The sequence below is a fragment of the Palaemon carinicauda genome, chromosome 2 (genome assembly GCF_036898095.1).
Source record: "Palaemon carinicauda isolate YSFRI2023 chromosome 2, ASM3689809v2, whole genome shotgun sequence".
Lineage (NCBI taxonomy): Eukaryota > Metazoa > Arthropoda > Malacostraca > Decapoda > Palaemonidae > Palaemon > Palaemon carinicauda.
In genome coordinates this window covers 198,107,203-198,134,081 of record NC_090726.1, presented here as the reverse complement: position 1 = coordinate 198,134,081, position 26,879 = coordinate 198,107,203, and the positions used below count along the sequence as shown (strand labels likewise).

The window sequence follows — 26,879 nt, the reverse complement described above, 5'->3', positions numbered from 1 at the left end:
CTGGGAAGTCAACAGATTTTATCTCCTTAGAAGTACAGTATAACAGCATACTGAGGTGAGAGACAGCCCTCTGCTGATATGAATAGGCCATTCCTGACTAACTCGGTTTTTTAATGAATGAAGATTATTTTTTATACTGTAGTGACTGCCTGCTTGATTTGATCGTGTCATTTTTTGACTAAATGAGCCAGTTTTTACCATTTAAGAAGAAAACTTATCCTAGGCTAAAGACAAGGAGTGTTGATATGTTCTTATTAAAATCCTTGAAGAACAACTAGTTTATAATACTGTATCAGTATAATTTTTTGATATTTTACAGAAGCTGGCCTTCTGTTAGATATCTAATTTTATATTTCAAAGTATGATTTTTTAAAGTACGCTGCAGTAGCTTTTAGTCAACACCAGAATCTTCATATTGTATTGTGGTTGAAAACCCTTCATTGTTGAAGATAGTGTTGGTCCTTAAGTCCTTAATGTCTAAGGACATAGGTTTTACTTTTGTCAAGACTTAGGGTCCCTCTTCTTCAGAAGAGATTAGGAGTCTCCTTGACCCTCGTCAAGGCTTTGGTGTCCTTAAACTTGTCTTTGAAATAATCATGGACACCACAGTGTGGGGAAAAAATGCTTGATCCTTCTTGAAGGTGAAATTATGTGGGCATGCTCTAGTTGGCCAATTTTTTTTACTATCATCTGCCTTGGCATTTATGGAAAGGGAGGTCCACCTGGATTACCTCATTCTTTGCCACCCATGGGGAAAGGTAGAGTTTTCTGTGTCCCTTTAATCTTACTTTCTTGTTTTAGGGAACATACCTGTTAGTCCTTTGGGGTAGAGAGTGGTTTTAGTCTAGTGTCAGTTTCAGTGGAATCAAGCATTATTATTTTTGAGACTTTCCCTTCACATGGTTTCTTTCCTCCAAGGAAATCTTTTCCTTTTCATTCTTGCAGTGTTTTTGGATGTTTCTGGACATGCTCCAGCCCTTTACCTGCCAGTTGTTTTGCTTTCCCTTCAGTCTTTGGTTCATTAGCAAAGAATGGCATTTATTGCTGACATTGAATGATATTTGTTGTTAGGATGGATCTACTGCTTCCTCCTTTCTATTGAGAGTTTTTAAAGGCTACAAAGACCTACAGGAATATCTTTGTCAGCCCTGCATGACAGAAGTCCTTTTTGAGCTTTCTTCTTTCAAGTTCCTGGTGGTAGAAAACATGGTGCTCAGTTCACTTCCTGGATGGTATCTGGAAGAGAAGGCAGATCTTCCTTAAACTCTTCAGCTCTTTATGCAAGATATTCTTTAATGATTTTTCATTCTACTTCATTAGATCAACATTACGGGTAATTGATGTATTTCATCTCGTATAGCCGTTTCTGCGGGTTACAAATACCTCTTCCATAGTTCTTCTGTCATGGAGATTGTTCATGGATCACTACTGTTGTTGTTTTTCTTGGAACCTTACGTAGAGTGATTTCTAACAGAATAGCATCTCACATAAGGTTTATGGTTGGTTTGGTCAGAGGTTGGCGAAGTAGACATGGCAGATGAGTGGTCTATTTTGACCTTGGTTTTCCTATGAATGAGACAGGTAAGATATGGTTCTTTTGAACTCTTTCATAGAATACGGTTTGATATGGTGAACCAAACTGGTAAAAATAAGTTGGTCTTCACTCACTTGCGCCATAAAGAGCAACTCTTCGTGTAAAGACAGATTTACAGTATACTTTTTCTCATTAGAATAAAGATCCCAGTTATTTTAGATTTTGTTTTGTATTTATGCAAACCTAAAGTCATTTATCATAATCCCACCTATAACCAAACCCACTTTGATATCTTTATAGAAGAAAAAAGGCAAAATATTGGGGTTGTATTTACTGTAGCTCTTAAAAGAAGGATAACAAAACATGCGGCTTAATCTGACACACTGGACATTGTTATTTGACATGTGTTACGTGAAGTGAGAAAAAAGGGTTAGGCTTGATTGTTGGGGAGTGGATGACATACTGTATACTGTATGACGTTGTAAAGTATGATAGTTTATATTCTAATGTAATATTAATTACTCTGTCATATTATGTTGATGTATTTGATGCATTTGTGACAGTAAATCAAGAGAGTTCTAACATAGGCACAGTAAATAACGAGCGCTTACGACGAGTGACCACGCGTACCAACCTTACTGAGATGGTAGGTGATCAGGTAGCATTGCTTTGTGGCAAACAAATCTATTGACATAGAACCTCACAAAGTCGGCAACCTGCCCACTACTAAAGAATGAAGTGACCACTTTGCTTCTGTATTCCTTGACCCTGGCGCTGAGCTTCTTTGCACTTGCATTCCTCTTGCTTCGGATAAAACATGCCGACAGCTCCCCTGTGTTGCCCCACATCCAGGAGTGTGCCAACTTTGCCAACACACTGAGTTGCTGTGAAGCTTCTTGCTTGTTGATGTATGCCACTACTGGTGATGATGTTGATCATCAGCGCCAGAGTGATATGGAGGATTTCTCCTCGAACCAACGCCCTGAGGCGATGTCATTTTTTAGGTGTACACCCTACTTCTCCTTCTATGTGTCTGTAAGCAGAAGCATCTCTGGAGGAGGGCACTCTTATGGGGGCTCCTTCTGGTAAATTCTCGTTTCTTAATCCCTTTGGTAAATCCTCCCTTACTTCTCGGTCGACTGGAACTAGATGTTGAAAGGATTTGGTGGCTGCTGACCATTGTACCTTTAGGCATCTTTGGAAAGATCATTGATGTGCCTCTCCACAGACGAGAGATGTCCTAGCAACTTTTGGCATTGTCTTGCTGGATTAAGTTGTTTGATGAGAAGGGTTGCACTACTGTCTTGAGTCTGCACATGCAACTCTGAAGGAAAGATTTTTGCCATCTTTATATCTTATCAGTATACCCAGGTATTCCATTCTCTGCTTGGGTCCAAGACTTAGATTGCATAATGTATTGATTAAAAAACTTTATTCTTGATAATGCTAAGAAATGGTCTTCCAACTCATTAGTGCTTTTAAACCAGAAATAAAGTGAAGACCAATTGCAAGAATATCCTTATCAAGGGATATCTGTACATTACTACTACTACTTCTTTGAGTAAAGCTTTTCCATGCAATGCAGGGTCGCTGTTTCTGGAAACCTGTTTCCAATTTCTTCTATCTCCGATGTCCTCCACTGTGAGATCTTTTTCCTACATTACTTGATAGAAGTAAATATCAACCACAATGGCATTTAATACTGAATTCTACCTTGGGAATGTATACCTACTGGAAATTCATTCAAGAGAACATCATCTGTCTGGGCAGAGATTCGAACCTATAGCTCTAAGCCGAAACCATGCCTGAGAGGACTACAGTTCGGCCTATCAAAAATGTTTGATATATATTCATTACTTGATAGGGTTTTGGGTGATAATAAGCAGGGTAACATCTACCACTCCCACAATTTTCTAATGGACTCCAAAAGCTGATTCCCCAGCATGTGCATTAAGAACTCCTTCAAGCCTCTGTACCTGGTCCTCCCTGGACTTGGGTTAGAATTCTCTTGCTTTAGGGTACACTATGGTACACTATTCTATCTTTCCTTACTTCCTTTCTTCACTAGGCTATTTTCTGTGTTGGACCTCTTGAGCGTATATCATCCTGCGTTTCCAATTAGGGTTGTAGCTTAGATAATGATAATAATAATAATAATGATATGAAAAGTATAGTAACAGGACTTAAATGCGAGTAAGTATTCAGTAGTATTAATGAATAATAAAAAAGTAATACCATTTGGCTTTACACTTAAACATCAAGTTCTAGTCATGAATAAAATTCATGATTTTACAGGGCTAAAAGATAAACTAGTCTGTCTTAGCTCACAAGGATGGTGAGGTTGCAGACACTTCAAGAAACTATCAAGCTTGTGTGGGTCTTGAACCCCAGTCCAGTAGATTGCCACTTGGAGATATTTCCAGTAGGGTGCCACAATAGAATACATAAAATAAATTGAAGTTTTGTGATTAGCCTTCCATTAATGTTCATGTGTTGTATCAGAAGAGTTTAAAGCATAAGTTCTGAACCAGTCCTCTTAATTAGGCCTTATTATTCCCTGTCATATCTTAACCTCCAAATATTATAAGCCGCCTTCCTCTACAATCACGTCTACAGTTTTTATTGAATCAAGTTTTGTCTTTGATAAGACAGTTTAACAACCAAGGAGTGTGCTTATCAGTTATGTTGACAAAACTTCCATTAAGACAAACTACAGGCTTCTTTCTTTATACAATTTGTAACTGGAAATTTCAGTCTACTCTGCTAGAAAATCCTTTATATCTTCATGAGAGTAAGACACATTAGAGACAGCTTGCCCAGTTTTAATTACTTACGAAACAAAGCATGATCAGCAAGTCTAGTTAGGGGACCACCATTGCTTGTTAAAACCTTAGGAGAATGTGATAACAAAATCCAAACAATTAGCAGACTTGTTAAGTGTGTTTCATTCATAATGGCTCGCAGTTAGATTCGGAAATAAAGCTAGAAGGTCTTGAGCCTTAGTAATTAACATGGGAAACCAAATTCAATTACTCTTTATGGGCAGCATTAAAATGACCAACAAATACAAGAATCTTTATTTAGTAATCCTGTATCTTAACATTCATGGTGATAAAGAGTGAAAAGTAATATCATCTAAGAGTGACTAATGTGCCTTCTCCATTTTGTCATCTCATTGGCATTTTACTAGTTTATATTGCTCCTCATCACACTCAATTATTTTTTCATTAAATGCTGAGGCACTTGTGTGACATCAACTCTTTCAAGGCAACACTTTTCTATTCTTCTGTATTTTTTTATCTTCTGTATCTCTTGTGTTCTGTATCTTTTTTTTGTGTTCTGCATCTTTTCATGTCTTCTTTATGTTTATTTTTGCTGTGCATCTTTTCAAATCCTCTGAATCTTTTCATGTATTCTGAATCTTTTCTTATCTTCTGTATCTTTTCTTGTCTTCTGTATCTTTTCATATCTTCTGTATCTTTTCGTGTCTTCTGTATAATCTTTTCATACCTTTTGTATCTTTTCTTGTCTTCAGGGACAGATTTTTGAAGGGAAAGATTGAATTTGTTATTGTGCTGCTCCATTTGTGTAGGGTCCCTTATCTCTTACTTCCTGAACACCTCAAATGTCGATTTGCATTCCTTATCCATAGGTTATCTTGTAATATTTTAGGGTTTGGTGATTAGAACTTGATTGGAATTGATATGCTAGTTTCCTTTGTTTTGTTGTTGTTACAATTTACCAAATTAATGTATATTTTGTTAATTACACCATACTTTACCGTATCTTTTTATTTTACAGATTTTGCCTGCGGGAAAAGATGTCCTCGGACTCCCTGTGGGCCGAACCCAATCAGCTCGACTCCCAGCTCATCAGGGATTACTTTTACAAGTTCTTATACCAGCCAAAGGACAAGGAATACCCGGACCTATGTCAGTTACCCAACTTAACAGAACAAACACTTTTAGAGAATCTACGTGCCCGGTTCCAGCGGGGTTATATATACACATACGTTGGGTCCATATTGATATCCGTTAATCCATTCAAGTACTACCCCATTTATAATCCGAAATATGTTAAATTATATCAGAATCACAGGCTGGGTGAACTCCCTCCCCATATATTTGCAATTGCGGATGTTGCTTATTCTACCATGATTAAACAGCGACGTAATCAGTGCATAGTTATAAGTGGTGAGAGTGGAAGTGGCAAGACAGAATCCACTTTATTTTTACTTCACCACCTGACAATGCTTAGCCAAAAGGGTTCACATGGAAGTGGAGTGGAGCAAACTATTTTAAGCTCTGGGCCTGTTTTAGAGGTAAGATATGCTAACCTTTTTTAACACATAATATTTTTTGAATTCTTATTTGAAAATTGATAATACTGTATTCAAATGTTGATAAATATTTAATTTTTCAAAATATCTTAAATCTTGTGTTTGTATTTTGAAGCTCATTTTATCTAAAATCTTGTCGTTGTATTTTGAAGCTCATTTTATCTAGTTTTCAGCCTATATAACCTTGTTCACGTAATCATAATCTTAAATCCTCCATATTTACGATCGAGTGGTAAACCCTGACTATAGGGAATACCTCATTTATTCATTGAAACTTAGCAGATAATGCCATTGGTATGAATTAATTTGATTTTATTCTTTCACTAATACAAAATGCTATTCTACTGCTGCTGCTTTGACTGTAGCCGTATGATTCAAAGTCAAACGGGTTATGGGATAGCAAGCTCTGAGACCTCTCCCTAGTTCACCCACCCGTAAAACTGCCTTTGGGTTGTTTGATCATATCGACAGCATATTCAATAGGATTTATGATTTGCTATTTCAGCCACTGTCATGTGTTTCCCATTCAGTAGCTGAAACTGAAAGCAAGGGATGTGCACCCTGAACTGTTAAGGGGAAGAATTGGTTATGTTACTGAAGTATAGGCCAAGTTGAAGTGTGAATTTTTTTTACAGCTCTTGTATTCCCAACTTCATTAGTGTTGTTACTCTTATGCTCTATCATACTCTCAAGTATCTTGTTCTTTTGTTTTTCTTTTATATCCCTCATCGATATTCACCAGGTTATAAGCTAGTAAATAAATTATGACAATGGAAAGACTCTTATCTATGACTGGCTTGTTGTCATTCTCTGTGTCCTTCTTATACAGGGTTTTATGGCTCTAGTTTGGAACTAAGTGATGATCTGCTTATTAGTGGGTGGGATACCTGTCAGTAGTCATTTCGAAATTGGTTTTAGATAGCTAAAGTTTTGTTCTAACGACTTAAGCTTGCTCTCCTTGAATACAACTGTGGGGGTTGCCTTGTAGTGTTCTTCCAATCATCGTTGTTTTCATCAAGGTCTGTACAGATAACAAAGAAGATTAACGCTTCCTTTAACATTACTGGAGGAGTATGTGTTCCCTCTGTATCCATTCTTTGCAATGCTCTTCTGTTTTTCTGCTGACCCTACTCCAGAATTAATTTGCCATTGCTCTTGAAGCTTGAGCTTCTCGATAAAAGATTCAAAATACAGTAGAAGAATTAGCTGCTTTTGTAAGGTAATCCCTAGTCCTCATGACATAACTAGAGGGGCAGCCATCTTGTCTTTTCATAACTCTTCAGTCTCCCAACTAATGGATATTCACTGCAACCTAATCACAGTTTTGCCTTCCATGGTATTTGTGAGTCTGTTCCTTTCATGTTCTTTATTAGTTATGGCCTCCAAGTTTGCAGAGATCCTATTTGTGTTAATGCCATTCAATTCATTTACTATATAGTTTCTTGGGGTTCTTGCAGCAGACTAGTTATTTGATCTTTGCACCCTTACTAAATGGTGTCATGCTAAACATGATTTGATGCATTCCGGTATTTAGCCAGCTGTGTTGCGGTGAAGTGGTTATTTGACATGTGCACCCTTACTAATTGGAGTCATGCTAAATATGATTTGATGCATTTGCTGTGAATCAATTGTGTTTACAACTTTTAGTGTACAGTAGTTGGTAAATTAACTCGGTAAATGTAAGTACGTACCCTCCTAATTCTTGCTATACCAGATTAAATGTATAATGTAGATTGAAACGAATAGTTGTACACTCATATAGTCGCTCGTATAGGCTATCTACTACTTTTGTCTTTAATACTTCTGAATCGGCATTTCTGAGGATGATAATGGCTACTGTTTGGGTTCAGTGGGATTCATAGGATTTTATGAATAATGTTTCAGGTAATTGTACTTTAAAAAAAGAGTTAATGTAAGCAGGCTTAACCCAACACATAGCTACAACTGATATGTGTCTTCTCATCTTCTTTCCTAATGTTATCTTTACATTAAGGGGTTCGATATCTGATGTGACCTCTAATAGTATCATGCATGGTTTATAATTTGGCATAGGGTTTTTACAATCGCATTCCCTTGCAGTCATCAACCACAGTTATTGGCAGTGGGCCTAACCTGTAACTAAACAGTCCAACTGCAGGGTAGCAGTTTCCACAGTTATTGGTGGTTGGCCTAGCATTTTGCTAGAAAGCAAGACTGCAACGCAAAAGTTGCCCTTTTAGTCGCTTTCTAAGACACAGATGACTTACTGTGGTAGTATTCTTACACCCCTACCACAGGGCCTGCTACAACCTCATATTTGTGGGGACATGTAACTTTCATGTGCTCAGATACCATGACTTTGCCTCTATGATCTAGAGTAAAAAAAGGGGATTTTGACGAAGGAAAAATCTATATCTGGGCGAGGAACCTGTGTCGCCCAGTGAAATGCTCCTTAAAGCACCATTTCAAAGGTATAAATACTGCTAAATATACCAGAGAAAAAAGTAGCAACTTGAAGAACAGATAATTAGTGAAGCATACCTGGTGTATTTGTCTGACTGTAAATGAGTAATTCAAGTGAATTTTCTGCTGTAATTACGAAGGTAGTTGATAGAACTATGATGGAATTATTTCTTAGATTGATGTTGGTAGTTTCAGGTACCTATTATTTACTAACAAACAGTAGCAAAAGTAAAAAAAGAAAAAAAATCAACAAAGAGGATCAACCCCAAAATGAGCACCTTTACGTATTTTTTAGAAAAAAGTAAAAATCCTGAAAGAAGAAAAATTTGTGTAAATGAAAACCACAGAACAGCTTGCAATTTTTTTGTACAAAGCAAAATTCATGAAAGATAATACATTTCTGTAAATTAAAACTACAGAACATCTTGCAATTATTTTGTACAGAGTAAAAATCATGAAGAAATTATTTCTGTAGATTAAAACCACAGAACATCTTGCAATTTTTTTGTACAGAGTAAAAATCATGAAGAAATGATTTCTGTAGATTAAAACCACAGAACATCTTGCAATTTTTTTGTACAGAGTAAAAATCATGAAGAAATGATTTCTGTAGATTAAAACCACAGAACATCTTGCAATTATTTTGTACAGAGTAAAAATCATGAAGAAATAATTTCTGTAGATTAAAACCACAGAACATCTTGCAATTTTTTTGTACAGAGTAAAAATCATGAAGAAATGATTTCTGTAGATTAAAACCACAGAACATCTTGCAATTATTTTGTACAGAGTAAAAATCATGAAGAAATAATTTCTGTAGATTAAAACCACAGAACATCTTGCAATTTTTTTGTACAGAGTAAAAATCATGGAGAAATGATTTCTGTAGATTAAAACCACAGAACATCTTGCAATTATTTTGTACAGAGTAAAAATCATGAAGAAATAATTTCTGTAGATTAAAACCACAGAACATCTTGCAATTTTTTTGTACAGAGTAAAAATCATGAAGAAATGATTTCTGTAGATTAAAACCACAGAACATCTTGCAATTATTTTGTACAGAGTAAAAATCATGAAGAAATAATCTCTGTAGATTAAAACCACAGAACATCTTGCAATTTTTTTGTACAGAGTAAAAATCATGAAGAAATGATTTCTGTAGATTAAAACCACAGAACATCTTGCAATTATTTTGTACAGAGTAAAAAACATGAAGAAATGATTTCTGTAGATTAAAACCACAGAACATCTTGCAATTTTTTTGTACAGAGTAAAAATCATGAAGAAATAATTTCTGTAGATTAAAACCACAGAACATCTTGCAATTTTTTTGTACAGAGTAAAAATCATGAAAGAAATGATTTCTGTAGATTAAAACCACATAACATCTTGCAATTTTTTGTACAGAGTAAAAATCATGAAAGAAATGATTTCTGTAGATTAAAACCACATAACATCTTGCAATTTTTTGTACAGAGTAATAATCATGAAAGAGAAACGATTTCTGTAAATTAAAACCACAGAACATCTTGCAATTTTTTGTATACAGTAGAGTAAAAATCCTGAAAGATAAACGATTTCTGTAAATTAAAACAACAGAACATCTTGCAATTTTGTGTTCAGAGTAAAAATCCTGAAATAAAAAACTATTTGTGTAAATTAAAACCAGAAAATGCGAAGGAAAGAATCTACGAGGATTGGATCCCAGCTCATTCTCGTTTTGGTTTATTCTGGATAGCTTACTAGGCTTCACTGCTTTATTTTCTTAGTGGATTATCCACCCATATATCATGATAGGTATATCTTAGAAATTATAATTTGTTGATCTATAACATCAAAATTTGAACATTATTCTTTTCTGTTTTCTTTTTGTAAACTTCGTTATTATATAAGTATCGCCCTTCACTGTCAGAAACTAAGAATGGAAAGCTTGTATGATTTAAAATTTGCAGTTATTTTCATCTAATTTATTATTTTCAGGCCTTCGGAAATGCCAAGACAGCCCACAATAATAATTCCAGTAGATTTGGAAAGTTTATCCAAGTTAGCTATAAGGAAAACGGACTCGTTCAAGGGTAAGTAGTGAGCCAACAATTTTGTTTTTTAATCCTGCATTGGACAAACAACTCTGAGTAGGTGGACACATTTGCCTCAGGACAAACCTTTAAGAAATATACAGGGGGAAAATTATAATACCCTGAACTTGAAAAAAAATTTAATCAGAGTTTTGCTTTATATCCCAAGCTTTAAGTGATTTTATTAAATTATTTTCTTAATCCTTTTAATCCCGTCTTATTTGCTTTTAGGTGTTATTGTATGCAAGTTGTGCGATTGATTTTGTAGGTTAAAATGATACCAAATGTTGTGAGAGTACGGGCATGATTGATTAAATTGCATCGTATAGCGGTGAAGGGCCTTTGTGCCTTGAAATTGTCTTATCAGGAGTGATATAGAAAACTTGGAGGTTAATATTTATCACTTCAAAGTTAATTCCATTCATATGATAAATGATTTCTTGTTAAATGTGAAAAATTCAGTTAGAAATTACTGCAAATGCAAATATTGATTTGAAGCGAAGGAGTGATTGTAAGGTTTATCAGCTAACCAAAGAAAAGGGACCTTAATGGTGGCCCTGCTTAATATTTTTATACAGTAAAACAAAGCTAATTTTAGACAGTATCAATACTGTACGTTAATTATTTTAGTAAATTTCTATTTATCTTGGTTATATTGTATTGTACTGGTGTGGATTTAGATTTTTGAATAATTATTCTGTACAGTAAGGATGATTTCTCTGATAAATTTCAGGGCCTGTGTGCAAAAGTACCTATTAGAAAAGTCGCGCATCTGTTCCCAAGCTTATAACGAACGCAGTTATCACGTCTTTTATTACTTGCTTGCCGGAGCGTCTCCACAGGAACGACAGGCGTTGCACCTTCTCAAGCCCTCGGATTATCGCTACCTCAACCAGGTTAGTGGTTTTAACTGCAGAAGGCTCACACGTCTGCAATTTTAAAGCCGAGTTTATGTATTTTATTGTTAAAAAGTGGATAAAGGCTCAAATTAGATATCATTTTCAGCTTATTAGAAAATGGACAGCAACAAAAATGGAATGTCAAAATGAAAGTATTAACCCTTTCGCCCCCAAAGGACGTACCGGTACGTTCTTGCAAAACACTGTTATTTACATGTTTTTGCATGTTTTTGATAACGTTATGAGAAACTTCAGGCTTTTTCCAAAAGAATGAGACCAACTTGACCTCTCTATGACAAAAATTAAGGCTGTTAGAGCAATTTAAATAAAAATATATAGCAAAATGTGCTTGAAATTTAACCTTACCTTGGGGGAAAAAGGGATAAAGTTTGCAAAACTTTGTCAGTTGCCATATTAGGTCTTCAATGCACAAATGTTCAACTTATAAACATTTAACTTGAATACATTCAGAGATACAAAACACAAAGCCAACTGTAATCAAATCATAGATATTGTATCAAAATTTCATAATGGAATACTGTAATAAAGCAAGAGGATATATGCAGTATGAAATGTCTATTTGTTGACTTTTACAGCTGAAAATCGTAGGCACTTGAGTTAGGCGACGCCTATCCTTATCCAAAATTTAAGAGAATTATACTTACAAACAGCCTCTTTGAACCTATTAAGTTAGTCAATTGAAGACTTTCTGTATTACAAAATGGACAACAGGAAAGATGGAATGTCAAATTGAAGGATTGAAGTTGGCCAAAAATTTATTGGTGTAAATCTAATCATAATCTCAACGTTTGAAAGGGTTAATGGGCATTTTGATTTTAAAATAGCCATTGAGTCTTGAATTTATTAACCCTTTTACCCCCAGGCTATTTGGAACTTTCCAACCCTTAACCCCCAGGCTTTTTTTTTTTTTTTTTTTTCAAGCACATTTTGCAATATATATTTTTTAAATTGCTCTAACAGCCTTAATTTTTGTCATAGAGAGGTCAGGTTGGTCTCATTCTTTTGGAAAATGCCTGAAGTTTCTCATAAAGTTTTAAAAAATATGCAAAAAAAAATGTAAATAGCAGTTTTTTGCAAGGACGTACCGGTACGTCCATGGTGGTAAAGGGATGAGTTTTGTGAGACGTACCAGTACGTCCATTGGGGGTAAAAGGGTTAATCCTTTAGCAGGCATTATATGTCAAAGGCGTCTTGTTTTTATTAACAATATGGTCAGTGATTTGAATATGATTAAATTTTTTTTTTCACTTCATTACAGAGTAAATGCTACACTATAGAGGGCTGTGACGAGCAGTTTGAATTTGTCCGTTTAAAGCAGTCCATGGAGATGGTGGGGTTCACCCCAGAAAAGCAGCATAGATTATTTGCTGTCTTATCTGCAGTTCTTCTATTAGGTATGTAAAAATTGTTTGTCAGTACTTAATGGTCTCTGTGTAGTAGGCTGTACAATGGTGAGAGGATGTTTTATATACACCCAAGGGGTTAACAACTGTACTGTAATTGTTCAGTGGCTACTTCCCTCTTGATAAGGGTAGAAGAGATTCTTTAGCTATGGTAAGCAGCTCTTCTAGGAGAAGGACACTCCAAAATCAAACCATTGTACTCTAGTCGTAGGTAGTGCCATAGCCTCTGTACCATGATCTTCCACTATCTAGGGTTAGATTTCTCTTGCCCGAGTGTACACTATTTTATATAAGTTCTCTTCCTCTTGTTTTGTTGAAGTCTTTATTGTTGATATAGGAAATATTTATTTTAATGTTGTCACTCTTCTTAAAATATTTAATTTTTCAATATTAAACTTACCCGATAATCATGTAGCTGTCAACTCCGTTGCCCGACAGAATTCTACGGGAGGGATACGCCAGCTATCACTATACTAGAAGGGGGTGTACTCACAAGCGCCACCTGTGGCCAGGTACTACAGTACTTGTTGTTGACGCCACCTCACTTTTTCCTCTGTCGTGCTTCCGGCAAGACGTTCTTGGATACGCTTATGATTTTGGAGTATTGTTCACGGTTTGGTGAAGTATTTCTCTAAAATTTGCAGCTATTCGCTATACTAGATACTTCTATATTAGCTTAGTTAGCTTTTGGAATTAATTTAATTATGGTGACGAAGAGAGTATGAACTCTCTTTCACCTTTAAATGGCCGACCCTTCCCTTAGACGGAAGTGTTGGTGTCTAAGAGAGTATAGACTCTCTTTCTTAATTTTTCTTAACAAAAGTTATAGATTTATTTTATATCTCTCCGCCTTTTATAGGCCTCTTCGATTAACTTCCTTTTATTATAAAATTATTAAAATTAATTTTTATATATTCGACCTTTCCTTGGTAGGCGGTCTTTTCTTGTACCGAAGTTAATTAACATTGAGCCCGTCATTTCGGTTTTACCTGTTAACATATTATGCTATTTTTATGTTTTTGAAAGAATTTCTTTGATAGTCTCGTACTGTTTTCAAAGTTGAACTAACGTTTTGTTTTGTCTCTGCAATTGTTGACGTTTCAGAACGTTCAACTTGCGCTCTATCGTTACGATAGAGAGAGAATTTTCACGGTGTCACGTTGCAGTAAGAGTAACCCTGTCTAGCGTTTTGTTCATTCTTTCTTAACTTAATGGTTTTAATTCTACAAAGGAACTTTTCATTTTGGGAAATATTTTCCTTTAACAATAATATGTTTTAACGATATACTGTATATGATTGGGCTCTTCTCTCAGGTTCTAAGTCAAGAGAGAGAGAGAGAGAGAGAGAGAGAGAGATAGAGACGGAGGGAGAAAGAGGAGGATAAACGTTTCGTTCAAGCGAGTAACGTTGTTATCGTTTTTGCTCTTCTCCCTAGTCTCTTTAGGGGAAGAAGGTAAACGTTTCTAGAGTTTTTCTTGTTCTCAAGCTTTATGCGGTGAGAGATTTTAAACGTAGTTTATTTGATCTAGTGTTTAGTCTCTTTCCAGCCACTGAATTATTTATCTTTCATTAGATTTTTCTGTTACATTGTAATTCTGTTTTCGCAATTACTAACTTTTGAGAAAGGATAGAATTGCGTGTTTCAGGTACAAACCACTTAAAGTTTCGAGTTCAGTGAAATAAGTGCAAACAGAAAATCAAAAGTGATAAGTGATTAGCGCAAAGTGTGTCAGTGTTGTGCGTGAGGGTACTTCTGTGCGTGCCAGTCGTCCTCCCAGTCCGGGACCTCTTGCAAGCTCCCAAGCCCAGGGGAGAAGCAATGTCGAAGGGCAAAAGGGTTCGGCAGGCCTTGATCGGCGCACAGAAGTATCCTCGGTGGTTGCGGGCGTGTCTTAAGAGACCGTCACTCCCACCCGCAGACGATTGAGCCCTTATTTTGCTCGTCTGCAGAAGAAATTTCGGGGAGAAAACGCTGGTCTCAGGTCTCAAGACCTCTTAAACGTAAAGTCCAGACCTATGCCAGACGTACGAAGTTAGAGTTCAACAACCCGGATGCAGTCATTGGGTTAGCTCTGACTCTCCTCAGTCTCAGGTGACTGCACACCTCCTAAGAGAGGTAAGGCGATGCCACAACAGACCTTATCGTCTGTTGATCCCAAGACGACTTTGCTGCAGCCCATGCAGTCGCAGCTTGGGGTCTTAATGCGTGAGTTTCAGGCTGAGAAGGTTACACCTCCTCCTGCGAACGCTCCGCCTGACCGCAGTACTGCCTGCCAGGCGTACGATGTTGAGGCTCCTCAGGATACCTTACCACGTTCTGAGTTTACTGTTTCCAGTGGTGTGCAGCTCCCTCCGCCTTCCTTAAGGCAACCTCAGCAATGGGAACAGGAAGCTTATACCTTACTTCCTCCGCTTCCACTTGCAGTTCCACCAGTGAGGCAACACTCTCTTGAGGTACAACAACCTCTCCCATCCATGAGTCAGTCTCCTCAGCTCTCGCTGCAGCGAGCTCAACCCTCCTCAAGGCAAGCACAACACCTTAGCCTTGCGCCTCAGGAACCTCAACTCGCGAGACAATTACTGTGTTCTGCGCAGCCACTACCTCATCGCTCACAGCTCACACCTCAGGAACCTCAACTCGTTCCTCAGGAACTTGCTACTGCGCATCCGCCAACCACTCAGCAAGCGCAACCCTTGAGTTCAGACACTCATGCTAGGAGTCAGCCTCCTCCACCCATGCATCTGCCACTTTCTCCTCAACTTGAGAAATAACAAATGACAATAATTACACCTCATTACTTTCATAACTTGCATTTGTAATCATATACATGTATGCCTACACAAACATTATGATAATGGAGGTTATTTGTCTTACTTATATAAAAATATATATGTATTCCTTGCAATATATTTTTAACAATATCGCTAAATATGGCAAAAATATCTTCAAAACAAAAATGAATCATGAGTTATGAATGTAAGGTAAATATTATGTTGATTTTAAAACCCCATGCAAGCATGCATGAAGCACTCTAGCACTGGTCATGGAATTTCTGAGAAATGTTAAACGCCATGCAACACGCTCTGCTTACCTTACAGCATGCTCTACATACAGCATGCTCTGCATACAGCATGCTCTGCATACAGCATGCTCTGCATACAACATGCTCTGCATACAGCATGCTCTGCATTCAGCATGCTCTGCATACAACATGCTCTACATACAGCATGCTCTGCATACAACATGCTCTGCATACAGCATGCTCTGCATTCAGCATGCTCTGCATACAACATGCTCTGCATACAACATGCTCTACATACAGCATGCTCTGCATACAGCATGCTCTGCATACAACATGCTCTGCATACCTTACCGCATGCTTCTCAGTCATACATCTTTGGTTGTTGCCAACTCACTAGACTGTCAAGCAGTTTCATAATGTTGCCTTCTAGTCTGCTGCTTTTGCACCATTGAAACCCTCACTGAGAGAACTTAACTTTTCTCGGATATGGTCCCTGTAGATGAGAAAGTGCTTTTCTCCCTCCTTCTGATATTCCCTTGAGGACTCTGTCATTTGGAGAGGAGCCTTTAGCTGCGTAGCCTCCTATGGACATTTATTTAAGCATAACATGCTTCCAGGGAAGGTAATGGTTCCACTTCAGTCACTAACCCCGTCTGTTACCACACCTGCTCCCATAGACCTTGAGCTGTGTTGCAAGACATACAGTCCAAGCTTAGTCCTTGTTAAAGGATTTTTTGTTTACGGAGTCAGTGTGTCACTGGGAAGACGTTCAACAACCAGCAGAAGTGACTTGTTGTGACGCAGTTCGGCAACCTCAGCAACCCGATAAGGAGTTGTCTGTACGACCCAGACAGTCTAGACAGCTTCGGGTTGTCACTGTACTTCCTCGCTTCCCCATGGTTGACAGTTCACAGACTGTGCAGCAGTACCATGATCTTGTGTCCGGCTCCGTCAGACGACTGGCTTTTAAGAGCTCCCACAAGTCGTCGCTGTCTGGAGATTCTCAGATGGACTATGGATCTGACCAAGGAACTGGGCCTCCTGGTCAATTTTGAGGAGTCTCAGCTCATCCCATCCCAGACCATTGTCTCCCTGGGTATGGATCTTCAGAGTCGAGCTTTTCGGGCTTTTCCGTCGGCCCCAAGGATCTTCCAAGCCCTAGAATGCATCCAGAGCATGCTGAGAAGGAACCGATGCTCAGTCAGGTAGTGGATGAGTCTAACAGGGACACTTTCATCGCTGGCCCTGTTCATCGTGTTAGGGAGAATCCACCTCCCCCCCTTCAGTATCATCTAGCTGCTCACTGGATAAAGGACATGACGCTAGAGACGGTCTCAGTTCCTGTTTCCGAAGAGAGGAGGTCTTCTCTCGCGTGGTGTAAGAACAGCTTTCTTCTCAAGGAAGTCTACCTTTGGCTGTTCAGAAACCTGACCGCCGTCTCCTCTCGGACACATCAGACACGGGCTGGGGTGCGACTTTGGACGGACAGGAATGATCGAGAACATGGAATCAGGAGCAAAGGACACTTCACATCAATTGCAGGAGTTGTTGGCGGTTCTTCTGGCCTTGATAAACTTCAAGTCCCTCCAGCTTAACAAAGTGGTGGAGGTGGACTCTGACAACACCACAGCCCTGGCTTACTCCTTCAAGCAGGGAGGGACTCTTTCGTGAAGTTGTTCTAGATCGCAAGGTACCTCCTCATCTGGTCTAAAGATCGAAAGCTCACGCTGGTAACGAGGTTCATTCAGGGCGGTATGAATGTCATGGCAGATCACCTCAGCCGGAAGGGTCAGGTCATCCCCACAGAGTGGACCCTTCACAAGAATGTTTGCAGCAGACTTTGGGCCCTGTGGGGTCAGCCAACCATAGATCTGTTCGCTACCTCGATAACCTAGAGACTCCTATTGTATTGTTCTCCGATTCCAGACCCAGCAGCAGTTCACGTGGATGCTTTTCTGCTGGATTGGTTCCATCTCGACCTGTATGCATTCCCGCCGTTCAAGATTGTCAACAGGGTACTTCAGAAGTTCTCCTCTTGCAAAGGGACACGGCTGACGTTGGTTGGCTCCGCTCTGGCCCGCGAGAGAATGGTTCTTAGAGGTACTGCAATGGCTGGTCGACATTCCCAGGACTCTTCCTCTAGGAGTGAACCTTCTACGTCTACCTCACGTAAAGAAGGTACACCCGAACCTCCTCGCTCTTCGTCTGACTGCCTTCAGACTTTCGAAAGACTCTCAAGAGCTAGGGGCTTTTCGAAGGAGGCAGCCAGAGCGATTGCCAAAGCAAGGAGAACATCCACTCTCAGAATCTATCAGTCTCAAGGGGAAGTCTTCCGTAGCTGGTACAAGACCAATGCAGTTTCCTCAACCAGTACCACTGTAACCCAGATTGCTGACTTCCTGTTATATCTAAGGAAAGTAAGATCCCTTTCAGCTCCTACGATCAAGGGTTACAGAATTATGTTGGCAGCGGTTTTCTGCCACAGAGGCTTGGATCTTTCCACCAACAAAGATCTACAGGACCTCCCTAGGTCTTTTGAGACCTCAAAGGAACGTCGGTTGTCCACTCCAGGCTGGAATCTAGACGTGGTCCTAAGGTTCCTTATGTCATCAAGATTTGAACCTCTCCAATCAGCCTCTTTTTAGGACCTCACATTAAAAACTCTTTTCCTCGTGTGCTTGACAACAGCTGAAAGAGTAAGTGAGATCCACGCCTTCAGCAGGATCATTGTTTTCACATCTGAAACGGCTACATGTTCCTTGCAGCTCGGTTTTTGCTAAACGAACTTCCTTCACGTCCTTGGCCTAAGTCGTTCGAGATCCCAAGCCTGTCCAACTTGGTGGGGAATGAACTGGAGAGAGTACTTTGCCCAGTTAGAGCTCTTAGGTAATATCTAAAAAGGTCTTAACCTTTACAAGGACAATCAGAAGCCTTATAGTGTGCTATCAAGAAACCTTCTTTTCCAAGTTCTAAGAACTCAGTTTCTTACTATTCAGGCTTCTGATTAGAGAAACACATTCTCATCTGAAGGAAGAAGACCTTGCTTTGCTGAAGGTAAGGACACATGAAGTGGGAGCTGTGGCTACTTCAGTGGCCTTCAAACAGAGCCATTCTCTGCAGAGTGTTATAGATGCAACCTATTGGAGAAGCAAGTCAGTGTTCGCATCATTCTATCTCAAAGATGTCCAGTCTCTTTACGAGTACTGCTACACCCTGGGACCATTCGTAGCAACGAATGCAGTAGTAGGCGAGGGCTCAGCCACTACATTCCCATAATCCCATAACCTTTTAACCTTTCTCTTGAATACTTTTTATGGGTTGTACGGTCGGCTAAGAAGCCTTCCACATCCTTGTTGATTTGGCGGGTGGTCAATTCTTTCTTGAGAAGCGCCGAGGTTAAAGGTTGTGATGAGGTCCTTTAGTATGGGTTGCAGCCCTGTATACTTTAGCACCTTTGAGTTGATTCAGCCTTCCAAGAGGAACGCTGCGCTCAGTAAGGAAGACGATCTTATTAAAGGCAGAGTAACGGTTCAAGTCGACTTCCTTACCAGGTACTTTTTATTTCATTGTTATTGTGGATAACTGATTATATGAAATACGGGATACTTAGCTATCCTTTAGTCTTGTACACTGTTTTTTCACCCACCCCCCTGGGTGTGAATCAGCTACATGATTATCGGGTAAGTTTAATATTGAAAAATGTTATTTTCATTAGTAAAATAAATTTTTGAATATACTTACCCGATAATCATGATTTAATTGACCCACCCTTCCTCCCCATAGAGAACCAGTGGACCGAGGAAAAAGTGAGGTGGCGTCAACAACAAGTACTGTAGTACCTGGCCACAGGTGGCGCTTGTGAGTACACCCCCTTCTAGTATAGTGATAGCTGGCGTATCCCTCCCGTAGAATTCTGTCGGGCAACGGAGTTGACAGCTACATGATTATCGGGTAAGTATATTCAAAAATTTATTTTACTAATGAAAATAACATTTTTCCTTATTTCCTTTCCCCACTAGGGTATTTTCCCTTTTGGAGCCCTTGGGCTTATAGCATCCTGCTTTTCTCACTAGGGTTGTAGCTTAATGAGTAATAATAATAATAATAATATTGAAATTAGTTCAAGTTTTGTGATATTTGGTTGCCTTTGGGCGCACTTCTTTTTCCGAAGACGAGTTTGTGTATTTAAGATTTTAATTTGGAAGCAAAATTTGTCTCCTGACTCATATGAAGTATTGCACTGTTGTTGTAATGTTTGTCACTTGATGTTACAGCTCACTTTCAGCTTCTTAACTTTAGGCCTTTATAGATTATGTCATTTATGCAGTCGATAGTGAGATCATACATAGGTTTTGTAGATTATGTATGTAGCTTTATGTACCATAAATGTGCATTGTGTTTTTAATAGAACATTTCATGTATTTTACGTAAGTTCTGATAAAATGATTTCATAACATACCGTATTACACATAATATCAATATTGACAAAGATTTTAGTTATGTCAATTATTTCATCTTGAACCCTTTACTTAGACTATACTCATTAGTATGGCGAATAAAGACTATTGGAATGAAATAAAACACAAAATTTTTTAGTTTCAGGGGTAAACATCGATATAAGCTAAGTGTTGATAGCGAAACAATATGAGCATCAGCCGAGTATAAAAATAAGAAATTTCATTATGAAAATTCTGATGTTCCAAATAAATTTCATTATGAAAATTCTGATGTTTAAAGATCGCTCATGAATGGCAGAAGTAAAGGGACAGTGACAATGCCCTAGAGACTAACCATATATACATATGATCAGCACCATAGCGCCCTCTCCACCCAAGCTAGGATGAGGGATGGCCAGGTAATGGCTCTTGATGACTCAACAGGTGGACCTATAGGCACCCCCAATTCCTCACAAGGATGGTGAGGTTAAAACAAGAAACTATTGAGTTTGAGTGGGTCTCGGACCTCAGTTCAGCAGATCCCCAGGCGGGGAGGTTTCCAATAATGCCTTTCTAAGAAGTGTTCAAGGGCCAGGACCCAGAGAATTTCTCGTTTGTCCAGTGTGAGCTCTGTTGATTTACTTTGAGGACGATTAAGATCAGGGGGCCAGTGAGGAACTTAGTTTGTGAAATGAAATAAATACAACGTCTCTCTCTTAGAATGGCATGTCGGCGTTGCTCTATTCGCCGATAATTTACTTGCAGGAGCATAGACGACCAGCTTGAAACTTTCTTCTCCTTTCATCGTTATTAATCCCACTGTATTTCAGGGTTGGCTGGTTGAGTCAACTGTTTCCTTCTATTTCTATTCCTTGCATCATTTTCCCCCAGTTCCACCATGCCCATACCCCTCTGCATCAGGGCTTGAAACAGGCTGAGATCAGAGCTCAAAGTGTCAGAGAAGATGCCTCTTTTAAATTCACCGGTAAATTGTCTTCAGATTGTTGTTGAAAGCAGCTCATTGGAGAGCCTCCTTGGTCCTTGCCATGCGTTATTGATCTAGGGTGTGGATTATTGGTTACTGGGCTTTACAGTAGCAGCAGAAGATATACTGTACTTAAGCAAGGTTTAACAAATACTATAGTTTTATGTGTACATAGTAGGGTTAGGGAATACAATAGTTTCAGTATGATCATAGTACAAACGTCAGTGTTCAGGAGTTTAGAAGCAGGCTCTTTTTGGTGAGAAAGGCCAAGGCCCTGACAAGAGAAGCTCCCCAGAGTCTAAAGTGTCCTGGAACACTGCAGAAGAATTCCCTTTCCTAAACTAAATTGACCACTACTAGTCTTCTACCAAGTTAGTTTTTACACTGGTAAGGGAAATAAAAACAACTATATTCACCCTTTCACTACACAGATTTACTGTGTACTTCAAAACATGCCAGGTACAATGATGCATGTTGTACAAGATGTCATTTACAAATGTAAATCACATGAAATTTAAAATGGTTCGTTTACCTTATCAAAGAATACAACATGGATGTATATGACATCCAAGGATATTTTACTAAGAATAGCTCCTTCTTTTGATTTTAGCCCCTCCTATCTTTAGGCAACCAATAAAGACTTTAGTTCTAGCATTTATTCTTGATTGTGTAAGGGGTATTTTAATGTGTTTTTGTATTGCCATGCATAATCACACCGCACACTTTAACCAATTGTAAATCTCAATTCCCTCTTGACACCACCCGAGCTCAGCGATGTAGCTATCCTCACAGCTCACCCCACCACCAACAGAGACACTTGCGAAAATCCTTTCTTTGTGATTCTATCACGTACGTCAACATAGAAAGACACTAGAATCACCTTCACGTAATCACAAATAAATAGAATTGCAAGTCTCGGTGGTGTGCCGAGATGCGAGAATAGCTACATCCCTTAAGCTGGCAGGTGTCGGCCGGGTGTGAGTGAGCAATGTCTCATGTAGGGAATGTCACCATCGGCTAAAGAGACTGGTGAGATTATACATGGTAACATGAAAACACTAAAGTAGCTCATGCACAGTCAATAATGAAGACTAGAATCCCAAAGGCTAAAGAAGGAAGGAAGGGGAAGAGATATTTTTAGTAGAATATCATTAAATGTCATATATGACTATATGTTGTACTCATTGATAGGATAAACGAATAATTTCAACTTAAGCATGGTTTATATTTGCAAGTGATTTATATGGTACGTTATAGAATATTGTACCGGGCATGTTTAAACGCACAATGTACGCCATTGTAGTGAAGCATTTAATTCTATAAGTACACTATCTCTTTCCTTTACTGGTGTCCCACCTCATCAGTCTGTGGGAGTCAACAATATGAACATCATGGTAGGTTCATAGAAGTAAAGGGAATTTTCATGAAAAGATTAGTAGTTTTTGTACTCGCCATCCTCCTCCCAACTGACTTGTGATGTCAATAAGTAATAGTTTTGACATCGAGACTGAAATAACAAATAGCCTTGGTGCGTCACTGTTTCGCCTCTTGCCACTAGATGCTAGTGTGACATTATTATGTTGTGGGTAAATGTTCATAAATCAAGCTTTTAGAAAAGTAGCTATGTGAACATCGAGTGAGTATAGGAATAAAAGATTATTACATTGAAATTACAAAATTTTTTTTACAGAAATATTATTTTTGATGATTTTTTATTTCTGAAGCCCATTGATTAAGCTATTAATTTTTTTGCAATTACTTAATGGGGGATTCTTGATATTAAGTTTTTGACAACCTTAAATGAAGTGGTTAGATTACATGGAAATTGATCATTGAGTAACAAGTTACCCACAACTCCAGCGGACTCGACCAATTTATATTATATAGCAAAAAGAAAAGTTATTCCAATTGTAGTTACTGAGGCGAGAAGTCTCATCTGCCAGCCCTAGTAGTTACCTGTAACAAGGTTGTTTAAATTCAGAATGCCCTTTGTTTCAATAGCTTTTGTCAAACCATTTGAAAAATTTCTCACAATATGACTTTTTCAATGGTTTTGAACAAACCTGAGAACATTGATGAACAATTTATGTGCACCACAACCCTTTGGCTTTGTGTTCAATGAGTGTTGAAGGTGTTCAGTGTAAAATCATTTGTATGGTATATTGAAGTTGGATATTACTGTAGAAGTTGATATAATGGTAATAGAAAGACTGAAAACGTCCGTGTCTAGATTTGAAATGATGGTCTACACAGTGTGATTTCTCTTGTTTTCCAGATTATCACTCATCCATTTATACAATATGGAAGTAAAACTGGTGTGTAAACGTTTGAAGTGTTTAGTTTATCCTTGATTATTTTATTATATTGGTGTTTGCATTTGTACATGATGTAAACAGTCATTTTTTTTCTTGCATTTCTGTATTTCATAAGACAGTTGAATTTCGGTGTGTTCCCCGTGTTTCCAATTTGAACCCCTCAACTAATTCGATGGTACCCGATTGGAGCATGAATTCTACAGAGAATGAGTGATTTAAATCCTTTGTTATTGTCACATTTTATCTTATGCATTGCCTAATATTCAAATCGCACAATGCAAAAGCATAAAAAATTGTTTTATTTGTAAAGGGAACAGAAAGGAATATATTCAGTTAATGCTACAGGTCTCTCTCTCTCTCTCTCTCTCTCTCTCTCTCTCTCTCTCTCTCTCTCTCTCTCTCTCTCTCTCTCTCTATCAAGAAAAATTGTAGTTAATGCTACAATTCTCTCTCTCTCTCTCTCTCTCTCTCTCTCTCTCTCTCTCTCTCTCTCTCTCTCTCTCTCTCTCTCTCTCTCTCTCTCTCTCTCTCTGTTCATTTATCATTTCTTAAATTTAATCCGAACTAATTTGAATTTAATAAGCTATTCATTGACATGATTTTTTAATGTTTTGAAGACCAAAATTGTCCCAGTAGAATTAGTAAGACTTGTTGCCTGTTACTTTCTGAAGGTGTACCCAAAATTTTTGCCCTTATAACTGGTGATCATCATTCCACCTTGGGCATCATACAGTTATTTTCTTCTTGTTTTTTGCTAAGTGCACGATATTATGTCCTTTTACCTAAATGTTAATGCTGCCTTTGACCTGTTTTGAGTGTTTTCACTTTCTTTTTACAGCATTTGCCTGTGGGCAAACAAAATCCCTTTTGTTTTATTGAAATTCAGTAGCTGGAATATATTCTTACAATTACAGTAATGTATTCCACACACTTTACGCGTATGTGTGGGTTCTTTGCATTCACAGCTTCAGGTACATCCGTATTATACTTCGCATCCGAGTAGTGTTACGATAAGGACTTCTATCTGCTGGCAGCTCCCAAGCGAATGGTCAACCATTAGTACTTTACTCCAGAAATAGTTGGAAAGACACTACTATTTTGATTCAAATTAAGATATGGAAAATACACTTGTATACCAACTTCAATCAAACGATTCAATGGACTTTTTATCGATAGTTTTATCTTGATAGTTTTATACTGTTATGTAAAAGCTAAAACAGATAATGACATAAAGCTTCATGTGAAAGAGGGTAGAAAATGATAGTCGTTTGGTTATAAAATTACGATTGCCGGTAAGGTTATGAAAAAAAAAAAACACGCCAGTTTACTTACGCTTGTCTTATACTCTGGTAAATAGGTGGATGCAAGATCTGTTCCTACTTTCGTGAAGATCTCTCTCTCATTATAAAGATTTTTGTGAGTGTACCTATAAGATATGCGGAAATGAAAAACAGCAATACTGTATGTGATTACAATATTTAACTATATTTAAACGAGAGGGATGAGATCAGGGTGAGGTGTTGATGGAGATGGTTTGGGTATGCTCTTCGCATTCCATAAGAAGGATTAGATCACTAAATGTTTAGCTGGGCTCCACAAGGCTCTAGAAGAGTTGGAAGACCCAGGCCTACATGGCTGAGGACTATGAAGCATGGAGTAGATGATGATGAATGGAGAAGTATTGATTTAAAAGCACAAGATAGAGACGACTGGCGAAATCTAACAGCGGCTCTTTGCGTTAATAGGCGTGAGAGATGATGATTAAAAGAGAGGGAGTGCTAAATTCATGGTATAGTCACTCACTTGACAGGATTTCATATGGTCATTATATGTGTTTGAAAATCTTATATATAAAGATAGAAAAGAGAATGGTCTGTGTCTTCATCATTAACAGTATATATTCTGACTTGGGGCTACCAAACTTCTTTAGTCTGAGTGCATAGAATATGGTAGTAAGTTTTGCCTAGCAAGATGTCTGTACAGTATATCAAGATGATTTGTTTTTTTTTAAATATACTTCTTTGAGCTATTAAGCAATAGAGAAATTCATAAAACTTGCTTAAAAACTGATAATTGGGTGACATTTAAACTTTTCAGTATTCGATGGGAAATAGATTTACTGTTTTTAGTACAGTAGCAGCTTGTTATATTATGTTTATCATTTACTAAACAGTGAAATGAATATTATTCCAGTATTTTATATTTATCGAACAAACACTTATTTTTTATGTAATTTTATAATCTGTAGCTGGCATATTTTATGGTTATTATTTACCGAAAGTAGTCTCTTCTTACAAAATACAAGCCTTAGGATATTTTACATGCCTAGTCTACAGCTGGTGAAGAAAGGAAGTTCTTCAGTCTTACTGTGAAAGAATGAGAAATAAGATGTATTAAAAATTTGATATTGAACAACAATGCCATACATTTCCTTTGAGTTCATGTGAGATTAAGATCTTGAAAATGTTGATAAAGTTGTAGAATCAAAGTAACATTCAACCCTAGTTATTTTCACTCTTTATCTACAAAGATGCTAGTTAGATAATGAGTAGAAACATAAGATTACTGCAACAAAATAGGATGTAGAAATGATTTTACTATTGTTTGGTAGAAGTCTTTTATTATTTATATCAAAACCTCCTTAAATTGTACCACATGTGGGGCATATTGTAAGTGATGACCCCATGTGAGAAATATGTGTACAGTACAGTACTTATGTGATTTTATTAAAATCTCTTATGTAAGATACATATGACAAGAAAATACAGCTTTAGTTTGTATTAATGATCTAATGTGTGAAGATTTAGAAGGGTGGTTACTGCAACTTGCTCTAATAGCATAATGAAACATTGAAATGCCCTCATGGGATAGTTAACTAACATAGAATGACATTGAACTTCCATAGGATGCGGAATAGAAATTATTAAACGAACTCTGATTATTATGTATAAGAAAAATAATGCTTTAGTTAACAATATATTAAATATATATGTAAGTTATAATTTAGTATGAATAGTCCATATTAATGCTGTCTATTTTATATATTTACCAAGGCACTTCCCCCAATTTTAGGGGGGTAGCATACACCAAAACAAGGGAACAAAAGGAGACTTTTTCTCTCTCCGCTCCTCCCAGCCTGACGAGGGATTCAGCCGAGTTTGGCTAGTACTGTTAGGGTGCCACAGCCCACCCGCCCATGTTAACCACCACAAATGAAGTTTCACAAGCCGAGTCCCTTACTGCTGCTACCTCCGCGGCCACCAAGGCGAGTGGAGGAAGCAGCAGGGCGTACCGGAACTGCGTCACACTTGCTCACCATTCATTCCTATTTCTAGCAAGCTCTCTTGCCTCTCCCATATATCTTCCGATCACCCAGAGATTTCTTCACTCCATCCATCCATCC

At 38.0% G+C, this 26,879-nt stretch overlaps 1 protein-coding gene across 4 annotated transcripts in view; it reads left to right on the top strand.

Annotated features, from left to right (window-relative positions):
* The window catches only part of LOC137629529 (unconventional myosin-IXb-like), a 123,879-nt gene that overhangs the window by 22,405 nt on the left and 74,595 nt on the right, over nucleotides 1-26,879 (top strand). For all 4 annotated transcript variants that reach the window (XM_068360951.1, XM_068360944.1, XM_068360925.1 and 1 more), the window contains exons 3-6: nucleotides 5,336-5,855; nucleotides 10,299-10,393; nucleotides 11,127-11,289; nucleotides 12,572-12,707. In XM_068360951.1, coding sequence (XP_068217052.1) covers nucleotides 5,336-5,855; nucleotides 10,299-10,393; nucleotides 11,127-11,289; nucleotides 12,572-12,707 — 914 coding nt within the window. The remainder of the gene's footprint in view (nucleotides 1-5,335; nucleotides 5,856-10,298; nucleotides 10,394-11,126; nucleotides 11,290-12,571; nucleotides 12,708-26,879) is intronic.